Source organism: Punica granatum, chromosome 1 (genome assembly GCF_007655135.1).
Source record: "Punica granatum isolate Tunisia-2019 chromosome 1, ASM765513v2, whole genome shotgun sequence".
In the NCBI taxonomy this organism is placed as follows: Eukaryota; Viridiplantae; Streptophyta; class Magnoliopsida; order Myrtales; family Lythraceae; genus Punica; species Punica granatum.
The window spans coordinates 43486454-43509931 of NC_045127.1; the positions used below are offsets into that span (position 1 = coordinate 43486454).

At 39.4% G+C, this 23478-nt stretch overlaps 1 protein-coding gene and 1 long non-coding RNA gene across 2 annotated transcripts; one reads left to right on the forward strand and one right to left on the reverse strand.

The window, feature by feature from the left end:
• Positions 1–15661: 15661 nt before the first annotated feature.
• LOC116192634 lies at positions 15662–16546 on the forward strand. Its single transcript, XR_004154117.1, has 2 exons — positions 15662–15846; positions 16245–16546. It is a non-coding gene; the product is annotated as an uncharacterized LOC116192634 (long non-coding RNA).
• A 382-nt stretch (positions 16547–16928) lies between these two features.
• On the reverse strand, positions 16929–18087 carry LOC116197223. The gene is made up of 2 exons (XM_031527300.1): positions 17741–18087; positions 16929–17478 (listed from the first exon to the last, which is right to left on the reverse strand). The coding sequence occupies exons 1-2, from the start codon at positions 17749–17751 to the stop codon at positions 17166–17168; spliced, it is 324 nt and encodes a 107-aa protein (XP_031383160.1). The 5' UTR covers positions 17752–18087; the 3' UTR covers positions 16929–17165.
• Positions 18088–23478: the final 5391 nt, after the last annotated feature.

Here is a 23478-nt window from a genome sequence, read left to right on the forward strand (position 1 = left end):
CACTATTTGGTAATATCCCGAATACCCATCGAGAAAACAGAAGTATGACTTACCAGCTAGTCTTTCAAGCATCTGATCGATAAAAGGCAAAGGAAAGTGATCTTTCCTAGTAGCCGCATTAAGTTTTCGGTAGTCAATGCACACTCGCCACCCGTTCTGCACTCTTGTCGGAACCAACTCACCCCGCTCGTTTTTCACCAAGGTGAGTCCTGTTTTCTTAGGAACCACATGTATCGGACTTACCCATTGACTGTCTGATATGGGGTAGATAATTCCTAAGTCCAGGAGCTTAAGTATTTCCTTCATAACGACTTCCTTCATTGTTGGATTAAGCTTCCTCTGTGGGTCTCGCTTTGGTTGTGCATCTTTCTCCAATAAGATTCGGTGCATACACACAGAGGGACTTATGCCTTTGATGTCTGCAAGCGTCCATCCAATGGCTGTTTGGTTCTCTTTCAAAACCTGAATTAGTTGTTCTTCTTGTACCTTTGTTAGTTCCTTTGAGATGATGACTGGTAAGGTCTCCTTTTCACCCAAATAAATGTACTTCAAGTTCTCTAGAAGCTTCTTCAATTCTAACTTGGGGGCCTGCACAATAGAAGGGAGAATCCGATCAGTGGAAGTCGGTAATGGTAAAACTGAACTTTCAAACCTTATCGACACATCTATAAGTGATTTTAAAGGTTGAATTGAATCTTTTGCTCTTCCATCTTCTTCCCATTGGGCATCATAATCCTTGATTTGTTGGATTGCCCAATCGACCTCATCCTGCACAAAAATCTGTTCTGCTACATCTCGAACAAACGAATCAATTACATCAATACAAGATATAGATTCCAAAGTATCTGGATGTCTCATAGCATCGAATATGTTGAATGTAATCGTTTCTTTATCAAATTCTAAAGAAAGTGTCCCATTATGCACATCGATTTTTGTTCGGGCCGTTTTCATGAATGGTCTTCTAAGCAAAATGTGTGACGAGTTAGAATTGTGCTTGTCACCCATGTCAATGATATAAAAGTCTACGGGAAAGATGAATTCATTGACCTTAATTAACACATCTTCAATCATTCCCTCAGGGTATGAATTAGACCTATCAGCAAGCTGAATGATAATTTTAGTGTCCTTCAAAGGCCCTAAATTCAAAGTCCTGTAAATGGATAAAGGCATGACATTTATGGATGCACCTAGATCTAGCATGGCCTTCTCAATTCTTTTCTCACCTATAGTGCATGGAATGGTAAACATACTTGGATCCTTGCACTTTTGTGGCAATTTCCTTTGGATGACGGCCGATGCATTCTCCCCCACACTTATTTTTTCGCCCTTACTCAGCTTCCTCTTGTTGGTACATAGTTCCTTGAGGAACTTAGCATATCTGGGCACTTGTTTGATCCCGTCAAGTAGAGGAATGTTCACTTCTACCTTCCGGAAGGTCTCGAGAATTTCTTGTTCCGCTTTCTCTTTCTTAGCTCTCGCAAATCGACTTGGGAATGGTGGAGGAATGACTATCTTTTGGATGGGAGTGTTAATGATGTCTTCCTTCGTCTCGTCGGTCGACTTCTCTTTCTTTGTTTCACCTTCATCAATTTTGTCTTGTGCCCGATTTTTAGAAGGAACTGCAGGTTCCAACACCTTCCCACTCCTTAGCGTGACTGCACTTGCATTCTCCCTTGGGTTTATTTCCGTTTGGGATGGTAGCTTCCCTTTCGCACCTTCTAGTTTGCTTACGGTGGTGGCGAGTTGAGACATTTGATTCTCTAGATTTTGAATGCTCGCCCTTGCCTCTTTTTGAAATGAAAGGGTTCTAGTTGCTAAGCTCTTCACGATGTCTTCCAATGATGTCAAAGAGTTTGATTCCTGGTTATGTGGAGGATCGGGTTTCTTCTATCTGAAAGCTTGTGGTGGTGTCAGCTGATTCTGCTGTCCATATCTCAAATTGGGGTGATCTCTCCATCCCGAATTGTACTGATTGGAGTATGGATCGTACCGCCTTTGCTGATTTGAGAACCCGCTGATGGCATTTGCTTGCGAATCGGGTTCATCTTGTAGTTGTGGGCAAGCGTCGGTGGTGTGGCCTTGGAGGAAGCATATGCCACATTTCTTGGTGTTTTGTACTTGGCCCAATACCACTTGCTTCATCAAAGTTGTTAATTCTGATATTTGGCCCTCTAGGCTCGAGCTTCCCACCTCGTTCACTCTACTAGAAACTGAATCTTGTCTACCTCCAAATTTTTTAGAATGAGCTGCCATTCTAGAGATCAAATCTCGAGCTTCACGTAATGTTTTATCCTCTAATGCTCCTCCACTTGCTGCCTCTAATAAGGTTCTATCCATAGGGAGCAAACCCTCATAGAAATACTGGAGCAGGAGCTGGTCTGAGATTTGATGATTGGGGCAGCTCTCGTAGAGTTGATTAAACCGCTCCCAATATTCATATAGCGTCTCACCCGAGAATTGTTGAATGGCACCGATTTGCTTTCTGATGGTGCCTAGCCTCGAAGCTGGGAAGAATTTTTCGATAAATTGTCTCTTCAGATCGTTCCATGTAGCGATGGACCCCGGCGGTAAGTAATAGAGCCAATCCTTGGCCTTGTTAGCTAAGGAAAAAGGAAAAGCTCTCATCTTAATCTGCTCCTTTGTCACCCCTCGGGGTTTCATCGTGGAGCACACGGTGTGGAACTCCTTGAGATGCCTATGTGGGTCCTCTCCTGAAAGTCCGTGGAAGGTAGGTAGAAGGTGTATCAGTCCTGATTTCAGCTCGAAGGCGGCCTCTGTTTCTGGGTATGTAATACACAATGGTTGTTGGTTCAAGTCAGGAGCTGCTAGCTCCCTCCATGTTCGTTCTCTAGCCATTGTGGTTGCAGTCAATTCTTGTTCTTCTTCACTCTCACTGTCGCTGAAAGAAGAGGTTGGCTCCACAAGCCCGTCGGCTAGCCTTTTGGCTCTCCGATTCGCCCTTGCGGTCTTCTCGATCTCTGGATCAAAGATAATTTCACCTGTATGAGAAGAACGGGGCATATATTAGCTCAACAATTAAGAGAATTAAATTGCCTCCCCGGCAACGGCTCCAAATTTTGGCAAGGCCTGTCGAAGCCCCCAAAATAAAATCGGTTGTGCACGTGGTGCACCACTAACCAGAAGTCCTTATATCCTTGCAAGTTTCATCTTGATACTTCAATGGTCTCCAATTCATCCCGAATATGCATCAAATTGCCTTCAATTCTTTTCTTGCACAAGTTTTCCTAGAAATCGTCATCCAAGCATCAGATACCATGAAAACAACATAAAATCGAGTCTAAATTTTACCCATTTCATGGACAAATCCTCTCTTATCAACCCCTATACTCACCACCATTATCAGCTCTGACACATTTCAGCTTCATGCCCGTTTCTCTTTCCACTACTACATGGAAGTTCTTGCAAATCTCAGTCACCTGATCTTTAGTTCTTATAGGGTAAGCCCAAACATTCCTGGAGTGATCATCTATAAAGGTCACAAAATAGAGAGCACCACCAAGAGATCTATCCGACATGAAACAAACATCAGTATGCACAAGATCAAGTATATGATCGCATCTAGAGGGACGACTTCTAACAAAAGAAACTCTCCTCTGCTTACCAGCTAAACAGTGATCACAAGTGCTCAAGTGCATACCTTTAACGGGCAAAGACTGCTTTCTGGTAAGAATTTGAATACCTTTCTCATTGATATGCCCAAGTCTCCTGTGCCATAGCTCGATAGGATAATCCTCAATAACATTAATTTGACCGGAGTTGTGTCTGGCATGCAACCTGTAGAGAGTGTCGGTCTTCTGACCCCGTGCCACAATCAACAAACCCTTGGAGAGCTTCCATCTCCCATTGCTAAATTCGTTACTGTAGCCTTCATCATCAAGCTGACCCGTCGAGATTAGGTTAAGGCGAATTTATGGAACATGCCTCACCTTCTTCAGAAGCAACTTGCAGCCAAGCTCTGTCTCTAGACAGACATCACCAATACCAATAATCTTGCATGATTGTCCATTCCCCATTCTCACATAACCATAGTCCCCGGTAGTGTAAGATGAGAAGAAATCCCGATGAGGAGTGACATGAAATGAGGCACTTGTATCTGCAACCCAAGTAGAGTCCTGACACGTGAAATTCACATAGGCTTCATCACAAACGATGTAGATCTCTCCATCAGATGTCACTACTGTAGTGCCTTCTTCCTTCTTACTCTCACTATTGCCATTCTGATTTTTCTTCAAAGCTCTACACTCCCTTTTGTAATGTCCTTCTTTTCCACAGTGATAGCAAGTGACCACTTTCCTCGTCTTTGACTTTGATCTACCCCTCGATTTGTCATGTGAGTTACCATGCTTGGAAGAGGAATTTTTGTTTTGACTTCTCCCCCGTTGTTCAATAACCAAAGCTTCAGACCGAATGAAAATCCCATAACTTTTCTTTCTAGTCTCCTCATTAAATAAACTATCTGTCACCGTGGCCAACGATAGTTTCCCATTTGGTGCAGAATTGCTCAATGCAACCACAAGTGTATCCCAATTATCCGGTAGAGTCCCTAAAAGTAGACAAGCCTGCAGCTCATCGGGTAGTATTATCTCCAAGTTCGTCAATTGGTTAACAATATCCTGGAAATTACTCATGTGCACAGCCATATCACATCCATCTTGGTAACGAAGATGAACCAACTTCTTCATGAGAAAGGCCTTATTTTGCGGAGTCTTCCTCGCGTGGAGATTTGTCAATTTATCCCACAAAGTTTTCGCATTTGTCTCCTGAGCAACATGATGATAAATACTATTGTCTATCCACTGCCGAATCAAACCAATAGTCTTCCGATTTGTGCGTTCCTAAGCCTTGTCATCCTTATCTTTGGGTTTCGCGGAATCCCCTTCAATGGGATCGTACAAATCCCTGCAAAATAGAAGATCCTCCATCCGAGACTTCCATATAGAGTAGTTGGTTGCATTCAACTTGAACATAGATCCTGTAGACTCCTCCATCTCGAAAACACTAAAAAAACTCGAACTTCTCTAACCCGAGGCTCTGATACCACTTGTTGGGAAGGGATGTACTCAACCAAACAATAATGCAGCAATTAATCTTCCTCCCCTACTAGTGTAATCAAGATAGGAACTAATCAAATTAACCAACAAGCAGTAAGGAAAAGAACACCAAGAATTTTACATGGAAAATCCCGACGTGGGGAAAAACCACGGGACCAACTCCGAATCAATGATCCACTATGAATGAAGGTTATACAATGTCTTTTCATCAAGGGTAAATCCTTGGATCACCAAACTCAAGAGAAACACTCTCTTGGATCACCCAAACACTAAATTCGTCACCCACACTGGTTGGATTACAAAGTCAACTGAAACAGCACGTATAGAGTTCGAATAGAAATTCTGACCGTTCAGAACTTAGCCCCACACGTCGTGAAGCCTCTGTCAAAATTTCGTCCCAATCGGAGTTCTTTTACCCTTCCGATCTAGGTTTGATCTTCAGCTGCGCGCTGAAAAAACAGCTATGCTGCTCTCTGTATTTTTGTGCTGATCTGCTGCTACTATTCCTCAGCTGGTTTGCTGAAAAATAAACCCTAACAAAAGTGGGTCCTTGGGCCTATTAAAGCCCGATAAAAGCCCAATAAAATTTGAGCCAAACTTCCTCCAAATTGGAGGGATACCTAACAAGGAATACGTTTAGTCTACGAGGTTTGACCAGCATCCTATTCAGGCCTCAGAAGCTGAACAGTTCGTGACTCTCCAAATCCCTCTAGAGTTTCCACGACAGTGGATCTCTCAGGGGTACACCCATCTTCACTTCGGCGCAATCCAACTTGCCCTCAATTATCATGGCAGGAAGGGTTAGCTCGTCGTGGCACGCATGGCTTTGTTGGATACCAGATTTCTGGAGTACCAGCATGCCTGTATAGGGACGATAGAGACTACCCTTAACTTGGGGACAGTCTTTGTCACCCTGTTTCCTAACTTTAACATGGTTCTTTCAGAGTCGCGGCTTTTGACAGCCCTCAAGGTCCAGCTCCAGATCACTGGAGCCCCACAGGTTCAAGACTTTGTGGCGGCCACCCTTCACTACCAGATGGCTTACCGAGTCCAGAACCATGCTCTGGATCTTTCGCTCCCAGGGTCCGAGGAGGCCCTCATCATTTCTATGGATTCCATTAACGCACCCACTTGCGTCCATGTTGCCAGACAGATCTTCAGAGTAGACCTTGTGAAGTTGCTCCTAGAGACCTAGGTCATCAACTATGAGCGTCTCCATCAAAATGCTTAGCCGATCCAGTCCTCCGAGCCTAAGTTTGGGAAAAGACCAGATGGAAAGGTTGTGATTTCATTTGACCACTGTCCAGTTGAGAACCTAGAGCCATCCGCTCCTCCCATGTTCCAAACAATGATGATGATGCAGCCTGCAGAAGAAGGAGTGTGGGACAACCCGAAGGTGCAGAAACAAATGCCCCTATTCTCTCTTTTAAGGGTAATGGGATGCCAATGTATTTCTTCCGTGAACCTGGAGGAAAACACTGTTATTGGGATATCTGCAACTGTGGCGACTGTGATGTCCGCTATAGGAAAAAATGAAAAGGCCCTCCTTGTTCTGAGGAGGCACAGAAGAAAGCAGATCCCAAGCCAGATCCAGATCCGAGTGCAGACGATAGTTTATCAACCATTCTAAAGAAGAAGAAAAAGGTGCTACCCTGCTACAAGCCCATTCTCAAGTGGGTTAGAAAGCAGAAGTGGGAAAATCTTGAAGAAATTCGGGACTATCTCAAGGATATGGTGCCAGCGTTCATTTTCTGAGAGGCTTGTCCACAAGATGGAGCATAAAGGTGAACTCGCTGCTATTCCACAGGCAGCTCCCGCCTGTATGTTCCGTCCAACCTCGCCTGGTTATGATGAATAGTTCCTCAGTTGGGACAGTTTACTGATGGCGAAGGGAGGCATACTCATGCCTTTAAAGTCCCAAATCCAACCTCGAGAGATGAGCAAGGGAGACCCAGATTTGTCACTTCTGAGGAGGCTATTCTTAATTGGCAGTCTGAAAACGCGGTCTCACAAAACCGTGTACTCTCGTTCATTGGGACTAAGGTGGACTCACTAACGGCAAAAGTCAGCCAGCTTGATGGCAAGGTTGACAGGCACCATCAAGAGACCTAGTCACTCCTCCGGACACTACAGAAGAGACTCAAAGAGATCGAAAACACTCCTGATGTCTCATACTTCCAGATTGATCTGGATAGAAAAGAGGAAGAGATTCGCAAACTAAAAAACCAAATTGCGATTCTCTTTGGAACTCCAGCACCATCGCCGCCAACTTCCCCGACCACAAGCCCCTTCAACTTTTTGGAGAGACCACTTGAAGAAAGAAGTAAGCCTGCAAGGCTCTCACTGTTCCCTCTTTCTCAAGAGGTACAGCAGCCTAAAAAGGCTACACTTGTGGAAATACGGGAAAGGGCAAGACAGGCTACAGAGGCAGCTCAAAGACGCCAAGAGAAAAAGAAGGAGGTGTATCAAACTCCTCCAGGACTAGTTCCGTCTGTCTCAAAGCCTTCAAAAGAAGAAAAGGAAAAGAAGAACGAAAGTGATGAAGAAGAAGATCCTCAGGGAGCCTTTATGGTTTTCCTTAAGGAAAATCCTCTGAGCTCCTTTCTTAAGGAGCAATGTGAAGAAAGTCAGATGGTGGTTAAAGAAGAAACATCTGACTCAGTATCAGAGGAAGAATCATCAGAAACCTCTCCCGAGGAGTTAAAAGACTCATGGGAGACAAAAGCTCTTATCCCCCGATAAAGATGATGGGAAGGGGAGATAGAGTTGATTCGGACAACGCCAGATCTAAAATGGCGGATCCACCACAAGCAGCAGCACCAGCAGCACCAACCAAGGGAAATTTTGTTCTTACTCTAGACGATATTCCCTACTTGAAATGGCCAGACAGGCTCCAGGAGTTTTTGGCCTATCTCACTAATAAAGCACTCACAGTTTGTGACAACCATAAGCTCATGACAGATTTCGTATCTCGGTTTACTAGGACTCTACGAAACTGGTAGATTGGACTGGCAGACCACGAACAAGTCCAATTCATTGTAAGTGGCCCTACAAAAGCAATCCATATCCTGCACGTTTATTTTGTGGGACATCCTGGAGATCTCAGAGAACTCAAACGAAAAGAATTCTTTGAAAGAAAGTGTTGTTCCTACAAGAGGAAGCATCTGAACCTACACTTCAAGCACATGGTAAGGCTATTCTATGAGCTCGGAGCAGACATCTCCCTGAAGCAAGTATTTCTATCCTCTATTCCTGCATCATTGGCAGGAGAAGCGGAAAGATTACTACAGGCTAGAGGCAGAAGAGTTATTGACTGTACTGTTGAAGAAATCCAGCAGGAGATTCACGTGGCCCTCGAAGATGCCTGCATGAAGAAACAAGCCATCAAAGAAGTACTAAAGGGAGACAAGTCAATGGAGAAGGCCTGTAAACGGCCCGAGTTGTACATCAAGTGCTCAAGCAGGGAGAAAGATTGTAGCTACCCAACAAAGAAGAAGAAGCACTATAAGAAGTGGAAAATGTCAAAAGCAAAGTCCAGAAGATATATTGGAAAGAAATGGAAGTACCTGAGGAAGAAGCGCAGGTCTGGAAGAAAGTACAAATCCTCTAGGTGCTATATCTGCAATCGACCAAGCCACTTCGCTAAGAACTGTCCAAGGGCCCCGAAGCAAGGAGTAAGGCTCGTCCAGCAACTAGAAAATGCAACAGGGATCTCATTGGAAAAAGATGATGTTGAATCCCTTTTCTCTCCGGATGAAGAAGCCGGGCCATCTTCCATAGCAGCTCTAGAAGTTCTTACTGACTCAAACTCTAACTTTTCAGGGTCTGACTCAGACACTTGCTACATGGCAACAGGGGATACTAAAATGATTAACTTGGTGAATTCAATTCCTCACGTTCCAGTTTCAATCTTCACATCTAAGTACACGAAACCTATCAAGGTTATTGCGTTCCTTGACACTGGAGCTGCCCAGACTATCATGAACCCGGAGGTACTACCCAAAGAATGCTGGAAGCCACACATCAAGCTTTTCAGCACCGCCTCCAACAAGGTATTCTCCACTCACCTCATCAGCCGACCCCTCAAGATTCAGTTTTTTCTTGGATGCTATCTCATTACAAGGGTATTGGGTTCAGCCCTACCCAGGACGGATATCGTCATCGACTGGGTTATCATCACTAAAGTAAACAAGCTCAGGATGACGCCAGAAGGAGTCCGTTTTAAGCACTACTTTCAACCGCATGTGCAAACTCCTCGACTCTTCATGGCACAAGATGATGAAGTCAAACAGATCCTTAGTGAACTAGTGCAAGAGCTAAAACACCATTCTTGTGCGGACTCCCATTCTGAGTTCCTCAAGAAGTGTCCTCATCCGTTATGGAAAAATGAGCAGTTCTTTGTCAAACTGCCATTCAAGAAAAACGAGGACATCAATCCTACTAAAGCCAGTCACTCAGGAATGAACCCTGAGCATCAGAAACTTGCCACTGTTGAATGTGCTGAGTTACTCCAACAAGATCTCATAGAGCCCTTTGATGCACCATGGGCTTGTGAGACCTTTTATGTCAACAAGCGGTCTGAGCAAGTCAGAGGAAAGCTGCGGCTGGTCATCAACTACCAGCCCCTCAACCACTTCCTACAGGATGACAAGTTTCTACTGCCGAACAAACAGGCTCTCTTCTCTAGCCTTTCAAAGACTAAGGTGTTTTCGAAGTTTGACTTGAAGGCGGGCTTTTGGCAACTCGGGATCCATCTAGAAGACAGGCCCAAAACTGGGTTTTGTATCCCAAATGCCCATTACCAGTGGAAGGTCATGCCTTTTGGGCTCAAGACAGCTCGGTCGCTGTTTCAGAAGGCAATGTTCCGAGTCTTTGCTCCTATTATGGACCAGGCCCTTGTATACATTGATGATATCCTTCTGTTCAGCCCATCAGAAGAAACCCATATCATTTTGCTCCGAAGATTCTCAGAGATTATTCAAGACTATGGGATCATGCTCTCTGAGAAGAAAACGATAATTGGCCAACGTGAGATCAATTTTCTTGGCATGCAGCTTGCCAATGGCCAGTACCAACCAGAGCCACATGTGGCTCGGAAGCTACTCAAGTACCCTGAGGAGTCACTTACCAAGAAGCAGATCCAATAGTTTCTTGGCACAGTCAACTACCTCAGAGATTTCCTTCCGAAGATAGCCAAATTCACTCGCCCACTGGAAAAGATGCTGAAGAAGGACGCCCCTGCGTGGGGTCCAAACCAGACAAAAGTAATTACAGAGCTTAAGGCTCAACTGTAGTCCCTGCTCCCACTCCAAATTCCCTCCACCAGAAAAAGGATTCTTCATACTGATGCAAGTGACAGATACTGGAGAACGGTCCTACTCGAAGAACTAGATGGCAAGCGCCATATCTGTGGCTACAGGAGTGGAAGGTTCAAGCCGTCAGAACAACACTATCACTCCACTTTCAAGGAGATCCCGGTGGTCATGAATGGGATAAAGAAGTTCGAGTTCCACCTGGTGGGATACAAATTCCACGTGGAAATGGATATGTCTAGCTTCCCCAAGATGTTGCAGTTCAAGCAGAAACAACTGCCTCACCCTCAACTGCTCAGGTGGGCAGAATGGTTCTCTAAGTTTGACTTTGAAGTCAAACACATCAAAGGGAAACACAATACGCTGGTGGACTTCTTGTCAAGGAAGGAATAAGCACTGACTCGGCATACTCTACAAGTTTTGCCTGTAATCTACATGTTCTCAAGGCTGCAGTTCACAACTCTACTAGCCCAAAACCAAGCAGCAGGTGTTCATTGGAGAAGCCTTGGAAGAATAAGGGGGGACATTACCCCCTGAAGTCCATGGCCTAGTACGAGAAAAACAGTTTCAGACTGAGGCACGCAACCTCCTCTGGCGGTATCAATGGAGAATATTCCGATACTATGGATGACTCACTCTCCTTCCTTTTAGGATGCATCCCCACTTCCCGTACATCCATCCATTCCGATACTCCGTACTTGCGCCGTATCCTGAAACATGAAATGGTTCTATTGGTATGCATGCCACTGCTATACCATTGGCATCCAATTCAAGCTAATAGAAATGCTCGGGTTTTTCGGCCGTCAAGTTGCTGTGCGAAATATGATCAGCTACTCTACTAAAGAAAGGAATTCAGACACTCATTTTATCCAGTTCCTCGAATGGTTCAAACCACTTCAGCAATGGGAAGAACTTTTCACTGAAGAAGCAAGAAGGGTGAAGCCAATGCCATATGGAGAAAGACATGTTATAGTTATGTTCCAGCAGATGTGGTACGTTGCCCCCCCAGGAGAAGAAGCACTCGAGCCTAAAGAGAGCCATCAGAGTTTCAACGGACTTACTCTTCAGAGGTTTGGCAAACTTTGCTCACAGATATCCTAGATAACGACTCTGCATACAGAGAATTCCAACGGATTATCTGTAAAAAGAATGGCGTAGTCCCACAGGTCATATGGCCACCAGCCTAAGTTCCTATGGATTGGGACTATCCAGGGGATTATTAGCGCACTTGGCCCAGTCTTGAGCAGGCCTTAAAAGAATACAATGAGGAGAATCCAGCTCCTCCTCCCGCCTCTCAAGATCAGCATCTTCCTGACTCTATCCCTCATCCTGACTCACAAGACCCATATTCTTCTGATCCATAAGCCCTCATGCAACTGGAAAATCTCATGCAATTGGATCTCAATCCTCCTATTGACCAAACCTAGTAGGCAGCCCAGGCTAGTGACCGGGCAGGACCAAGTGGAACTGCAAATTTGCATAATCTCGATAGTTGGCCTCAGCCTGTCTTACCTACACAGTCACATGCACGTGAATGGTGGGATGATGACTTGACCATTGAAGACATTGATTGGGCTCTGCACGAGATAAAAGACAAGCAGAGAAGAATGGTCAACAAAAAGGTCTTAAGCAGTGATTACAACAGCAGTGACGACTCCATCGAAAGCGGAGACGATCTAACTACTTCAGCCTAAAAATATTTACTATTTTGTCGGTTGTCACTGTAGCAAAGTCACTGTAGCAGTTACTGTAGTAGCGTTAAATATTTTCATTTGGTGTAACCGGCGCAACTTTCGCGCCCGTGACCTATCCTGCATGACAGCAGGGGGTTTCCTGTTCTTTGTTTGTCTTCTTCTACCGACACTCGCCTATAAATTGCGGGTTCGTCTTCTGTAATTTTCAGATCAGAACGGGCAATAAACTCTTCTTTCTGAAATACTCTCTTCATGGCCTTCTAAGCTTTCCTCTTTCAGGCAGAAGAGGTTCTTAGAGTTCGAAGTAATTCTTCAATACCAGGAGCTAACTCTGAGTATACTCTGTGTTTGCCTTTTATGAGGATCCTGCACATCAGAAAGAATTTGAGTATGCTCTGTGCTTGCCTCTTATGAGGATCCTGCACATCAAAAAGAATAATATCGCTCAGATATTCGATCCGAGGTAATTCTAGGGAATCTGTGGTATTAATGATATAAGTTCTGAGGATGTGTATAATGGAACGTAGGGGCTTGAGCATGTTGCCCAGGAGAGGCGTTGAAGCTCGCCAAAAGCGTATGGTTATACATACCTCAGGGGACTAAGATAGAAAAAGAGTTAAAGGTTGATGACCAAATTTGACCTTGTCCCTTTTATTAATCATAATTTTTCTATCGTTTTCCCATAACTTGTACATCATTTTCAAGCACACTCCCGCAAATTACATGTAATATATGATGTGCAATTTATCATTGATTATGTCATATGATTTTTTCATATATATTAATTAGCCATGTAGAATATACTAATTTATATTTTATTATTGTACTTATCAGTAATTTGATCTTTTATCAGAAACCATAAAATTAATTCTTCTAATACTTATTATATCAAATATTTGCTTTTAGCAGATTTAAACAATAAAATATGAAACACCTAGATTACTTTTGAAAATACGCAATCATTGCTTACTGAAAAAATAACCAATTATTTTTCAGAAACTTTGGTTTGGCATTTCTATTTCAGTATCAACACTTCCAAACTAAGACTTAAGCAAAGTCTCACGTAGAATATTGCGAGTGGACAAAATTCATTGTTTAGAAAGATTTACCTCTTTAGTGAGCCTATCAGATACAAACATAGATTAGATGGGGCCCATTATACTTCAAGATATAAGGTGTAATATATTAAAAAAGAAGGTTGTAATCCTTGCAAATTCTCTGCTGAAATTAAGGAGTTGCTCTTTGTCTGCATTTCCCAAATTTCCATTTACGATCCATTACAGATTGTGGACATATCACAAGAACTGTGATATATTGCCACTAATATTGTTTCAAGAAATATATATTCAAAGGTTATGATTCACTTTCACCAAAAGAAATATAGGGTACAATTGACAAGTTTGAGAAAATTGATTACTTTTTCTACATTTATTGGGGGGTCGATTTGTCTCTGCAGCATATCATGTAATTCTCGTTATTTCTTTTAGTTAGTTTTGCAAAAGGTGAATGGCAAAAGAAATCAGTTTAAATTCATAGCCTTTACCGCGTCACTAGTATATATCTGATAGCTCATAAGCAGACCCTATCACTTGTTTTTGGTTTCTATGGTGGACTAAGTTACAAGAAGATATTGTGTGTAATGGATATATCACGTGATACTGTATAACCAGACACATATAAAAAGAAATTTATATCAACATTATTTTTTTTAATATTACTAAAAATTAAGAGGAATTGAAGAATCATATTAGCCTGTGACATTGCTCATGATATACTCATTACTTTTAAGACTTTTTCATTACAACTATTTAAACTATTTAAAAGAGTCTTCTATATGGTTAACTGTTTGCGAGTCACATTACGTAATTGATACATTAATTAATAATTTTCAAAATGTGTCTCGTGGCATAAAATTTAATAATCAGTACTTCTTTTCAGCTTGTTTTTATGAAAAGAAAATACATGACCGATGTAATTCGGTTGAGTTTGTCACTGTCTGCACAATATCTATTATATATATATATATATAGTAGGCTCCCTTGAACCAGAGCTCTCCGTTCGTCGACGAATGCTTACCGCTAGCCTTTCCCTCAGGTGGTGATGCAATGTCCTTTCATGTTTCATGTTCATCAATTATATTCTCGATATCGGAAACAATTATTAATTAAAGCAATAAATGAAATGAAAAGAAAACCAATTATTCGTATAATTAAATATTTTAAAACAATTAATGAGAGAAAATAATAGGATTCAAAATGATCATTGCCCCGTATAATTCTTCATTAGTAAGTGTTATTCTCTTAAGACCTATTATTTAATCTCGAAAATTTCACATGCAATTATTGATTGTCAATTATTTTCAAATATTGCTTATATAATAATAATAGGGCTCTCGTGGATGAGAGCCCTCCGTTCATTCGACGAGAGCTTACTGCTAGCGTTTCCCTCACCTTGTTTGGTGGGCGTTACGATTTAGTGACATGCCACATAAGTAGATATATGATCCATAAATATGCACAAGCTAGTTGTTGCTCCCTGCCTGTCCCACTCTCCACCTCTCTTCTTCCTGAAATATAAAAGAGAAACGAGAGACTGAAGGATTTTTTTTTATTAGGAGAGAGGTTCAAGGACCAATACAATAAAATGAAAATCTTAAATATCAAAAAGACTCTTCAATAGGATATATGATAATGTTAGTGTCCTTCAATATGGACAAAATTGACAATTTGTTCCCTGAAATATGCACCTCACGCCAAGTTCGTCCCTGAAATTTATTTTGTGTACTAATTGGTCCGGACGTTGCAAACATTAGGACGAATTGGTCATTCCGTTTGAAAAAATAAGAGGTCCCTGACGGAGATTGACTCTGGACACCGTTAATTGCACTGTTGGTCGTCCCCTCAAGTGAAAAGGCTTCCCGCCCCTAATTGCCCCAAATGGCTGTTCGATCAAACCCTAATTGAGCTTGTTGCTTCCACTGCAATCATCAAATTCACCCAAACCCCTCAAGATTTCTGCAATTGAGAGTGTCGCCCGTGATCTTCCGAAGTTGCAATCGTGGTTTTTGGTCGTTTTCCGGTGAGCAGCACCTGGGATCAACCGCTGCAGAAGTTGGCTCGAGCGCTCGAAGGCTGATCTACTGCGTTGCACATGGGCAGGAGGCCAGTTCAATTCCTGATTTTTGGTCGTTTGTGCGGTTTTGGGTTGTTTTTTGGGGGTTTGCACATGGTTGTTCAGGGAAACTCCTTGCCTTTCCTTCTCCTGTTACTAGCAAATCATGAGCTTAATGTTGGATAACCAATTGCATATTTTCCTTGCAAAGTAATATAAAGGGCCCGATATTCCGAGTGATGATTTGGCAAATACGTAACCTAACCGGATCGTGTGGCATTGGTATTGATTGATTGAATGTGCTCGAACTTCTGAATTCCAGAGATAGAAATGGACTTATGAGGAAAAAAAATAAGCAAGTTTATCGAGATTCTGTTTTCGTGCTTTTCTCCTGATAAATCTATTGCCATAATGAAGATTAATGGAACTTTTTATCTCTTCACGCATTTCTCTTCACAGCCGTTTTCTCAATGTACTTGCAATTTCTAGGTGCGAGTGAATGGACCTAATGCAGCTCCGGTGTATAAGTTCCTTAAATCAAATGCAAGTGGATTTCTTGGTTCTAGAATAAAATGGAACTTCACCAAGTTCCTGGTCAACAAGGAAGGGCAAGTCATCAAGCGCTATGGTCCAACTACCTGCCCATTAGCTATTGAGGTATACTCTCTCCCTCTCTGCAGAGATGCTTGTCGAGAATCAGAGTAGAATTGTTCATATAGGTGGTGTGTTCACCATCGTTGATCCCATGAGTCCATGACAATTAAGACATGACCCACATATCATTCAACTTTTCAATCGATCTGGTTTAAATGCATATATTGAATACCATGCCTAATATTTGAATTCTCTGTATGTACGTCCATCCATATTATGCATGTATGAGTGTAAACATTGACAAGTCAGTCAGCAATGTTTTGGTCTATAGGTGTTTTACAATTTCCCTCATTTGTAGACCATTTTGTATGCTTATTGCAAAGTTGAGTTGATTGCCATCTAGTTTTCGTCATCTTACTCGTTATGTTTGCTCCATATTGCCCTCGATGCACTTGACCCAGGCGGACATAAAGAAAGCATTGGGAGACGGATGAAGCACATGATTTTGCCAGAACAGAGCTTGAGTAAAAGATGTGTTAAAAGCGACAAAGTGTGCAAGAGAGTTGTAATTGCTGCTAGTTTGGTCAAACTCTTGCCTTGTTTTGTTTTGGTGTGGGGATATACCAGCTTGTCGCGGAGCTTTCGTACTCCGTGGTGTCTGTATTATATGTATATCTCGTCTTGTCAGTCTTGGGATGATGAGTAGAAAGGCCTTTGTATGATTCTGTTTTCAATTGAACACTGCGGAATGGACTTAGGATTTTGTCAGAAATAATGCTCTTGTTCATAAAATCATCAGTAAGAGGAAACAGAAAAGATCAAGTTTTTGTGCGTACAACTGAATACTCATTTTATTACTTTATTGTATCTCAAAGGCTTGTACTCTTTACTGAGTTTGGTGTAGTGTAATTGCCGCACGTAAAAGCGATTGAAAACGATCTATGGCAGCAGTGCAAACTCGTATGTATTCCATATAGCAATTTCCGATCTTTGGATTCACCAACTAAAAAGCTCACAAAAGTTACATAAGATTCATTCGATGTTAAAAGAAACAACTGTCTGGTCAAAACAATATCTTTGTTATGCTGCCAAGACACTAAAGTTATTTTATATTGCATTCGGCTCAAGTACTGCATAACACTATATAGCAAAAAATAAACATGCAGCCTATATGTATATAGATAGTCAAAGAACATTTCCATCAATGTAGTATCAGTTAAACAGCAGCAACCACCCGCAAAAGGAAACAGAACGCAAGACTCAGTCAATTATTCTGGATCTATTCTCTGTACAAAATGCCAATTCGTACTCTACCAAACCGAACCGTAAACGATTATTAACAAATTCCCGTCTTTCATTTCATTGCCTGCAATCAACTTCCATCAATTCTCATAGAGCTCCCACCCTTCATCCGATAGCTCTTTTTGCTCTGCTCCAGCGATGTTCTTGTCTTCTGATTCCTTTCGTGAGGATGAACCATCAATTGACGATTCCAGGCTACTATCATTTGGAGCTTTGCAGGTCTCTCCATAATCAGGAATTCGATCTGAGGATGCACTGCTATTGATGGACGAGCTCGAGGATGCTAAGATGCAACTTGTTTGCCCAAAGGAAATAGACTTGCTGAGAGAAACACCCGAGTTGAATCTCTCCTTCAGCAGCTTCACGTCATGACATATAACTGCAACCTCACATCAGCATAAGATTCAAAAGAATATCAAATGAATAACCAAATAAATCAACTATAAGCCTGAGGTTATGTTATATGCAATCTTATAATAGAGCCTAAACCAGCAATCAAGACAAACGACCCAAGCACCTTGGTAATGAGAGAGCATCTAGGAAAACCCCCCAAAAACAACGCAAGCACCTTGCACATGGTTGTTTTTGTCCCGGGAAACCCCCCAAAAACAACTCAAAACCGCACAAACGACCAACAATCAGGAATTGAACTGACCTCCTGCCCATGTGCAACGCAGCAGAACAACCTTCGAGCGCGAGCCAACTCCCGCAGCGGTTGATCCCAGATGCTGCTCACCGGAAAAAGACCAAGAACTACGATTGCAACTTCGGAAGATCACGGGCGACACTCTCAATTGCAGAAATCTTGAGGCGTCTGTGTGAATTTGATGATTGCAGTGGAAGCAACAAGCTCAATTAGGGTTTGATCGAACAGAAATTTGGGGCAATTAGGGGCGGGAAGCCTTTTCACTTGAGGGGACGATCAACAGTGCAATTAACGGCGTCCAGAGGCAATCTCAGTCAGGGACCTCTCATTTTTTCGAACGGAAGGACCAATTCGTCCTAACGTTCGCAACGTCCGGACCAATTAGTACACAAAATAAATTTCAGGGACGAACTTGCAGTGAGGTGTATATTTTAGGGACTACATTGTCAATTTTGTCCTTAAATATGTGATGGATTATCCTCTTTCAGCAGAGTCCATTTATGGTTATTTATTAAGGATATCTCAAGATTGAATTTTGACCAATCAAATTAATTATGACCCTAGTGGGTCGACCCCGTAGGAGTGTGGTGGACTCTTCCTTGGACGGCGTTTCTTCCTTTTGAGTCCCATCGTTGATAATTTGGAACAGGGAAATATTGCTTTTTGGATTGATTATTCTACCGCAATTAATATTTGTGACAATTTCCCTTTTTGTTTCTCGATAAACTTAATTTCCAGATTTTATACCCTTCATTTCCTAAATTCAATTATTCATCCTCTAGCTCCTTTTACTGATCAGAATTTTTCGGTCGTTTTCCCATAACTTATCAAATTACATGGAATGTATGATATGTGTAATTTATAATTGATTATATCATATGATTTTGTTGATCAAATATGTTAATTATTCATGTAGAACATATAACGTACCATAATAATTTATGTAGAAAATAATAATTTATATTTTATTTATGTATTTGTCAGGAATTTTATCTTTTATCAGAAACCACAAAATTAATTTATATCATACATAACAAACACTTAAATAACTTTTGAAAATATGCAAATATTGTTAGCAATTCTAGTTCGACATTTCTCTTTCACTAACAACACTCCTAAACCAAACCTTAAACAATGTCTTGTAGTAGAATACTGTGAATGGACTAAATTCATTATTTAAAAAGATTTACTCCTTTACTGGGCCAATCAGGTTCGAACTAAGATTAGACGCAGTACAACAAAATAGTTTATTAGCAATTAAATGATCAATTTTAGCTGCTAAAAAGTCGCCTTTAACAGTTAAAATATATTTCAGCCATACATATATTTAATTGTCAATTTTTTTAGTTACTAGGCTGTTACAACTGAAATGCAACCAATTCTTTAACAACTACATTTTCACTTTACTAAGTGGTAAAATGTAGTTGGTATAACCTATAACAACTAAAAAAAACTTAGTTGCATATTAGTTGCCACAACTCCATAGCTAAAAGACGCGACAACTAAATATATGTATGATTGAAAAATATTTTAGTTGTTAAAAGTGACTTTTTAGCAACTAAAAAAAACTTAGTTGCATATTATTTGCCACAACTCCATAGCTAAAAGACATGGCAACTAAATATATGCATGATTAAAAAATATTTTAGTTGTTAAAAGTGACTTTTTAGAACTAAAATTGATCATTTATCTGCTAATAAACTACTTTATTTTAGTGACGGAGCGCATTATGCTTCCAAATACAAGGTGTTGTATGAAATTAAGAAGGTGCTTTCTGCCTCCATTTTCCAAATTTCCATTTATGGGCCATTGTAGATTTTGGATTTTGCATATCGCAAGAACTGTGATATGCGAATAGGTGATCTCTATCTCTTGTTTTTAGTTTCTGTGTGGGCTTAAGTTACAGTTAGTTTCACTCTTTAAACAAAGTATTGTATTATTTCGGTTAAAAGGACTATAATATTGTAATGTCCCTGGTAATAGTGTGATGTTACTTATTATGTTTTTAATTAAGTAATTGGACATACAATAAAATAGGAAAAGAAAATATACTATAGATATTAAATTTGAAACAACAGAATGTAAAGTCCGCCCTGGTACATGCTACAATATTTGTTTTTCGAGCAAGGAAAAAAAATACAATACTATTTTGAAAAAATATTCTCAATATTGTTACATATTACATGCTCGCCAACATTAGTATTTGGTTCGTAATTGTAATTTATCAAATATCAACAACAAGTACTACCTCAATACTATGCAATTAAAATAATTCAAATTTCATAGTCATGATAATGCCATTTCTCTTAATTGTCACTTAATTTATGATTCTTTCATCAATTGATGGCATTAGTGGTAAAATTTAGATTGAATTGATATTGATGGTAAAATAATATTATGAGGCTTTTTAATGCAAACAATTTAGTGGAGTTTATCATTTGAAACAAATTTATTTAGTATTAAGAGGTGGAAATTAATATTTTCTTAATATTATAGTAATTAAGGTAATAAATTTATTGACTGCAATTTATTTCTACCACATATATAATATATGCATATCTTTCCACAAAGATATATTGACCATAAGGCATATATACACCCTATTAGATTATATTTTATTTATATAATTTTACCGCTCGACCACTCTTTAGTAAGAGGGAGTGAAATATCTATTTAGATATATGTAAAAATATATAAATTATTATGCTATTCATTGTGCTACTCTTACTCAAATATTAAATATTAAGTTTCGTGAATTTGAATGATTTTAGCTAAACGACTCAATTATTTCCGTGAGAGATTACTTAATTGGACTATTATAAGTGTAGTTATAATTTTAATTTTTTAATAAGTATAAATTTATACTATTATAAATATTCTTAACTTTTCTAAAATTATGAAAATTTATTTACTATTGAAACAAAAATAATAGATATAATTTTAAAAATTCATTTGAATAAATTAAATTTATAAAATTATAGATATTCTCGATTTATCTAACATTATGAATAGTTATTTCCTATTAAAATGACAACATGTGATTTCAGTTTTTCATAGTAATGATTTTTATTTAAATAATTATAAATATTCATAATTTTCATAATTAAGTGATTTGAATCAGCAGTTTCTTCATTTTATATGACATATTAATCTATGTATATTAGTAAGAAATTGACTACTATACCCCCATTTATTATGGGGTAGTCAAATTTATATAATATATGATGACAAGTATACTAAATATCTCTGTCAAATTCGAATTCAATTACGCTGGAAGATAGAGGGAAGTAGCGGCTTGGAATATCAATAAATCTACCTAACATTCGTATGTTAGAGATTGAAATTTCCAAATCGCTGAAAAAAGTTGCTTAGCTTATACATAAGGAAATGCTTAACAAGGCAAAAAAATTATTTAGTGGGTGTTACAATTTTTATTTTCATAAAGATATATATATATATATATATGATCCGTAAATAAATGTATACAAGCTGCTGCTCCCTGCCTATATGTTGCTTTCATTATCTACTCTTCCATCCTTTCCCTCTCTATCACAAATTATTGAACATCTCCATCACTTCCCGGTACAGTTGCCAGATTCTGCTGAATGCTATTGACAGACGGCCCCGAACCTGTAATTGCGATGCGATACACATCATACTTACAAACACAAATACAGAAACATAAATATATATATATATATATATATATATATCCTGAATCATTACAGCCCCTCAAGCAAAGATGCGGGGTGCTCCCTTCACGCCAATCCAAAAGGATCAAGGCTACATCGTTTCCTATGTCATGCAAACCCTCGACGTGCATGAACAGCAATCAAGCACTCAGATCCTAGTTTCACTTGCACACAGAGGGTATCCATGAAATAGCAATCGAAGTCACCCTCGTCTCCTTTTAGTTTTGGAGTGAAGTGAGCTCCCCTTTCTTGCCCTTGCCACGAAGCCAAGACCTGATCTCTCTCTCTCTCTCTCTCTCTATCTATATATATATATTCCCAGAATATTTCTTTGTCATTCGCTACTAAAATTTACAGAGAAAGGTGAGACTGATTGGCTTTTGTTTGGGTATATATTGGTGATCCTATTTGTATATATATATGGCAAGAATATTTCTCCTTCAAGGGGTGCATTTATTGTTATTTATTTAAGGGTATCTCTAGATTGGATTTGGACCAATCAAATTGTGAGACTGCATATTACCCCCCAAATATATATATATATATATATATATATATATGTAAGATTGCAGCGAAATCTGTGCTGATATTAAGGTTTTTCTTGTATCCAGCTTTCCAAGCTTACATTTATGGTCCATTACTAATTTATAGATTTCCCATATCATAAGAATTAAGATATAACTGCCGGCACTAATTCTGGTTCATATTATGTATGCTCATGGGATTGACTAGTTTGAGAATATTGATATTAAATTTCCTAAAATTGTTAGGTGATTTTTTCGTTTCCAATATTACATAGCGTCGAATCTTCACCATTTAATTTCTGTTAGTTTTAGGAAAAGTGCATATGACGCATGAAATTGGTTTAAATTTGTAACTGTTGGTGCATCGTTAGTATCATGCTTATGAGCAATCGATCTCTCTCGCTTTCGATTTGTACGTAGGCCTAACTTCCAGTTTGCGAAAGCCTTTTAGAAGATTCTATGAAGTTAACCGATATCCTTACCACATGATATGGTTGATAATTTAATTATAAATTTTCAGTCGTCCATCTCCGTCACATAACATTTAATCTTCGTTGCATTATTTTCAAGTAATCATAGGAAAGGAGAATGGCACGTGGACTTGATTTAAATTCATAATTGTTAATGCGAAATTTATATATATATATATATATATATATAATATCTCCTACTTTCAGTTTGTGTGAGTGATTAAATTATAACTAACTAACCCTTTAACCTGCCCCTTACGTTGGCAGTTTTATGTATTTCTTTTTAATAAATAACTAATTGATATTTACGCGTTGTGCGGTAATATTTCAATACATATGCTACGAAAAAATATAAATAGAAAAAATGTATGCGTTGAGTAAATATGTCAAATAAATAGTGAGTGGGATAAAAAAAGTGAAATAAGACAAAAAGGAAATACTTACTATAATCTTTTAAGAATGCAAATTTTATATGTATAGAGTGAAATCATCTATGACTTCAAAGGGTAGAAAAAAACGAATAGAAAGATTATGCAAACGAAATGAAATATGTCGTCTATTTATAGGATATTTAGTGTATTGAATTTGAAAATATATCTCGCATCTTGATGAGTCTATGTAAATTATCCAAAAAACTTTTGATTTTTCAAGAAAACTCATAGTTATATATAAATACATTCAAATAATACTAAATACATACAAATAATACGGAAAAGTATAAAAAATTGTTGAATATAGACAAATAAATTATCATAATAGCTCATTTAGTTGAAAATGAAGAAGTCCATTATCTGGAATTGCGGGTTTTATGATTAACCTTGCGTGACGAAACCATTTCCCCGCGCCCCGAATTTATATATTATAATTGATTTGTAATTTTTAAGAAATAATTTACCATAATTAAATGAAAGAGTTGAATTTTGCTGCTTTGGAAAAGTACTTGCGATAACGGAAACAATGTATTTTTGCATAATGAAATTACTTCTATCCCGTTTATAAAAAAAAAAAGGAAATACTTCTCTCCCAAAGGAAAAGGGCACTCACTGATATATATATAGTAA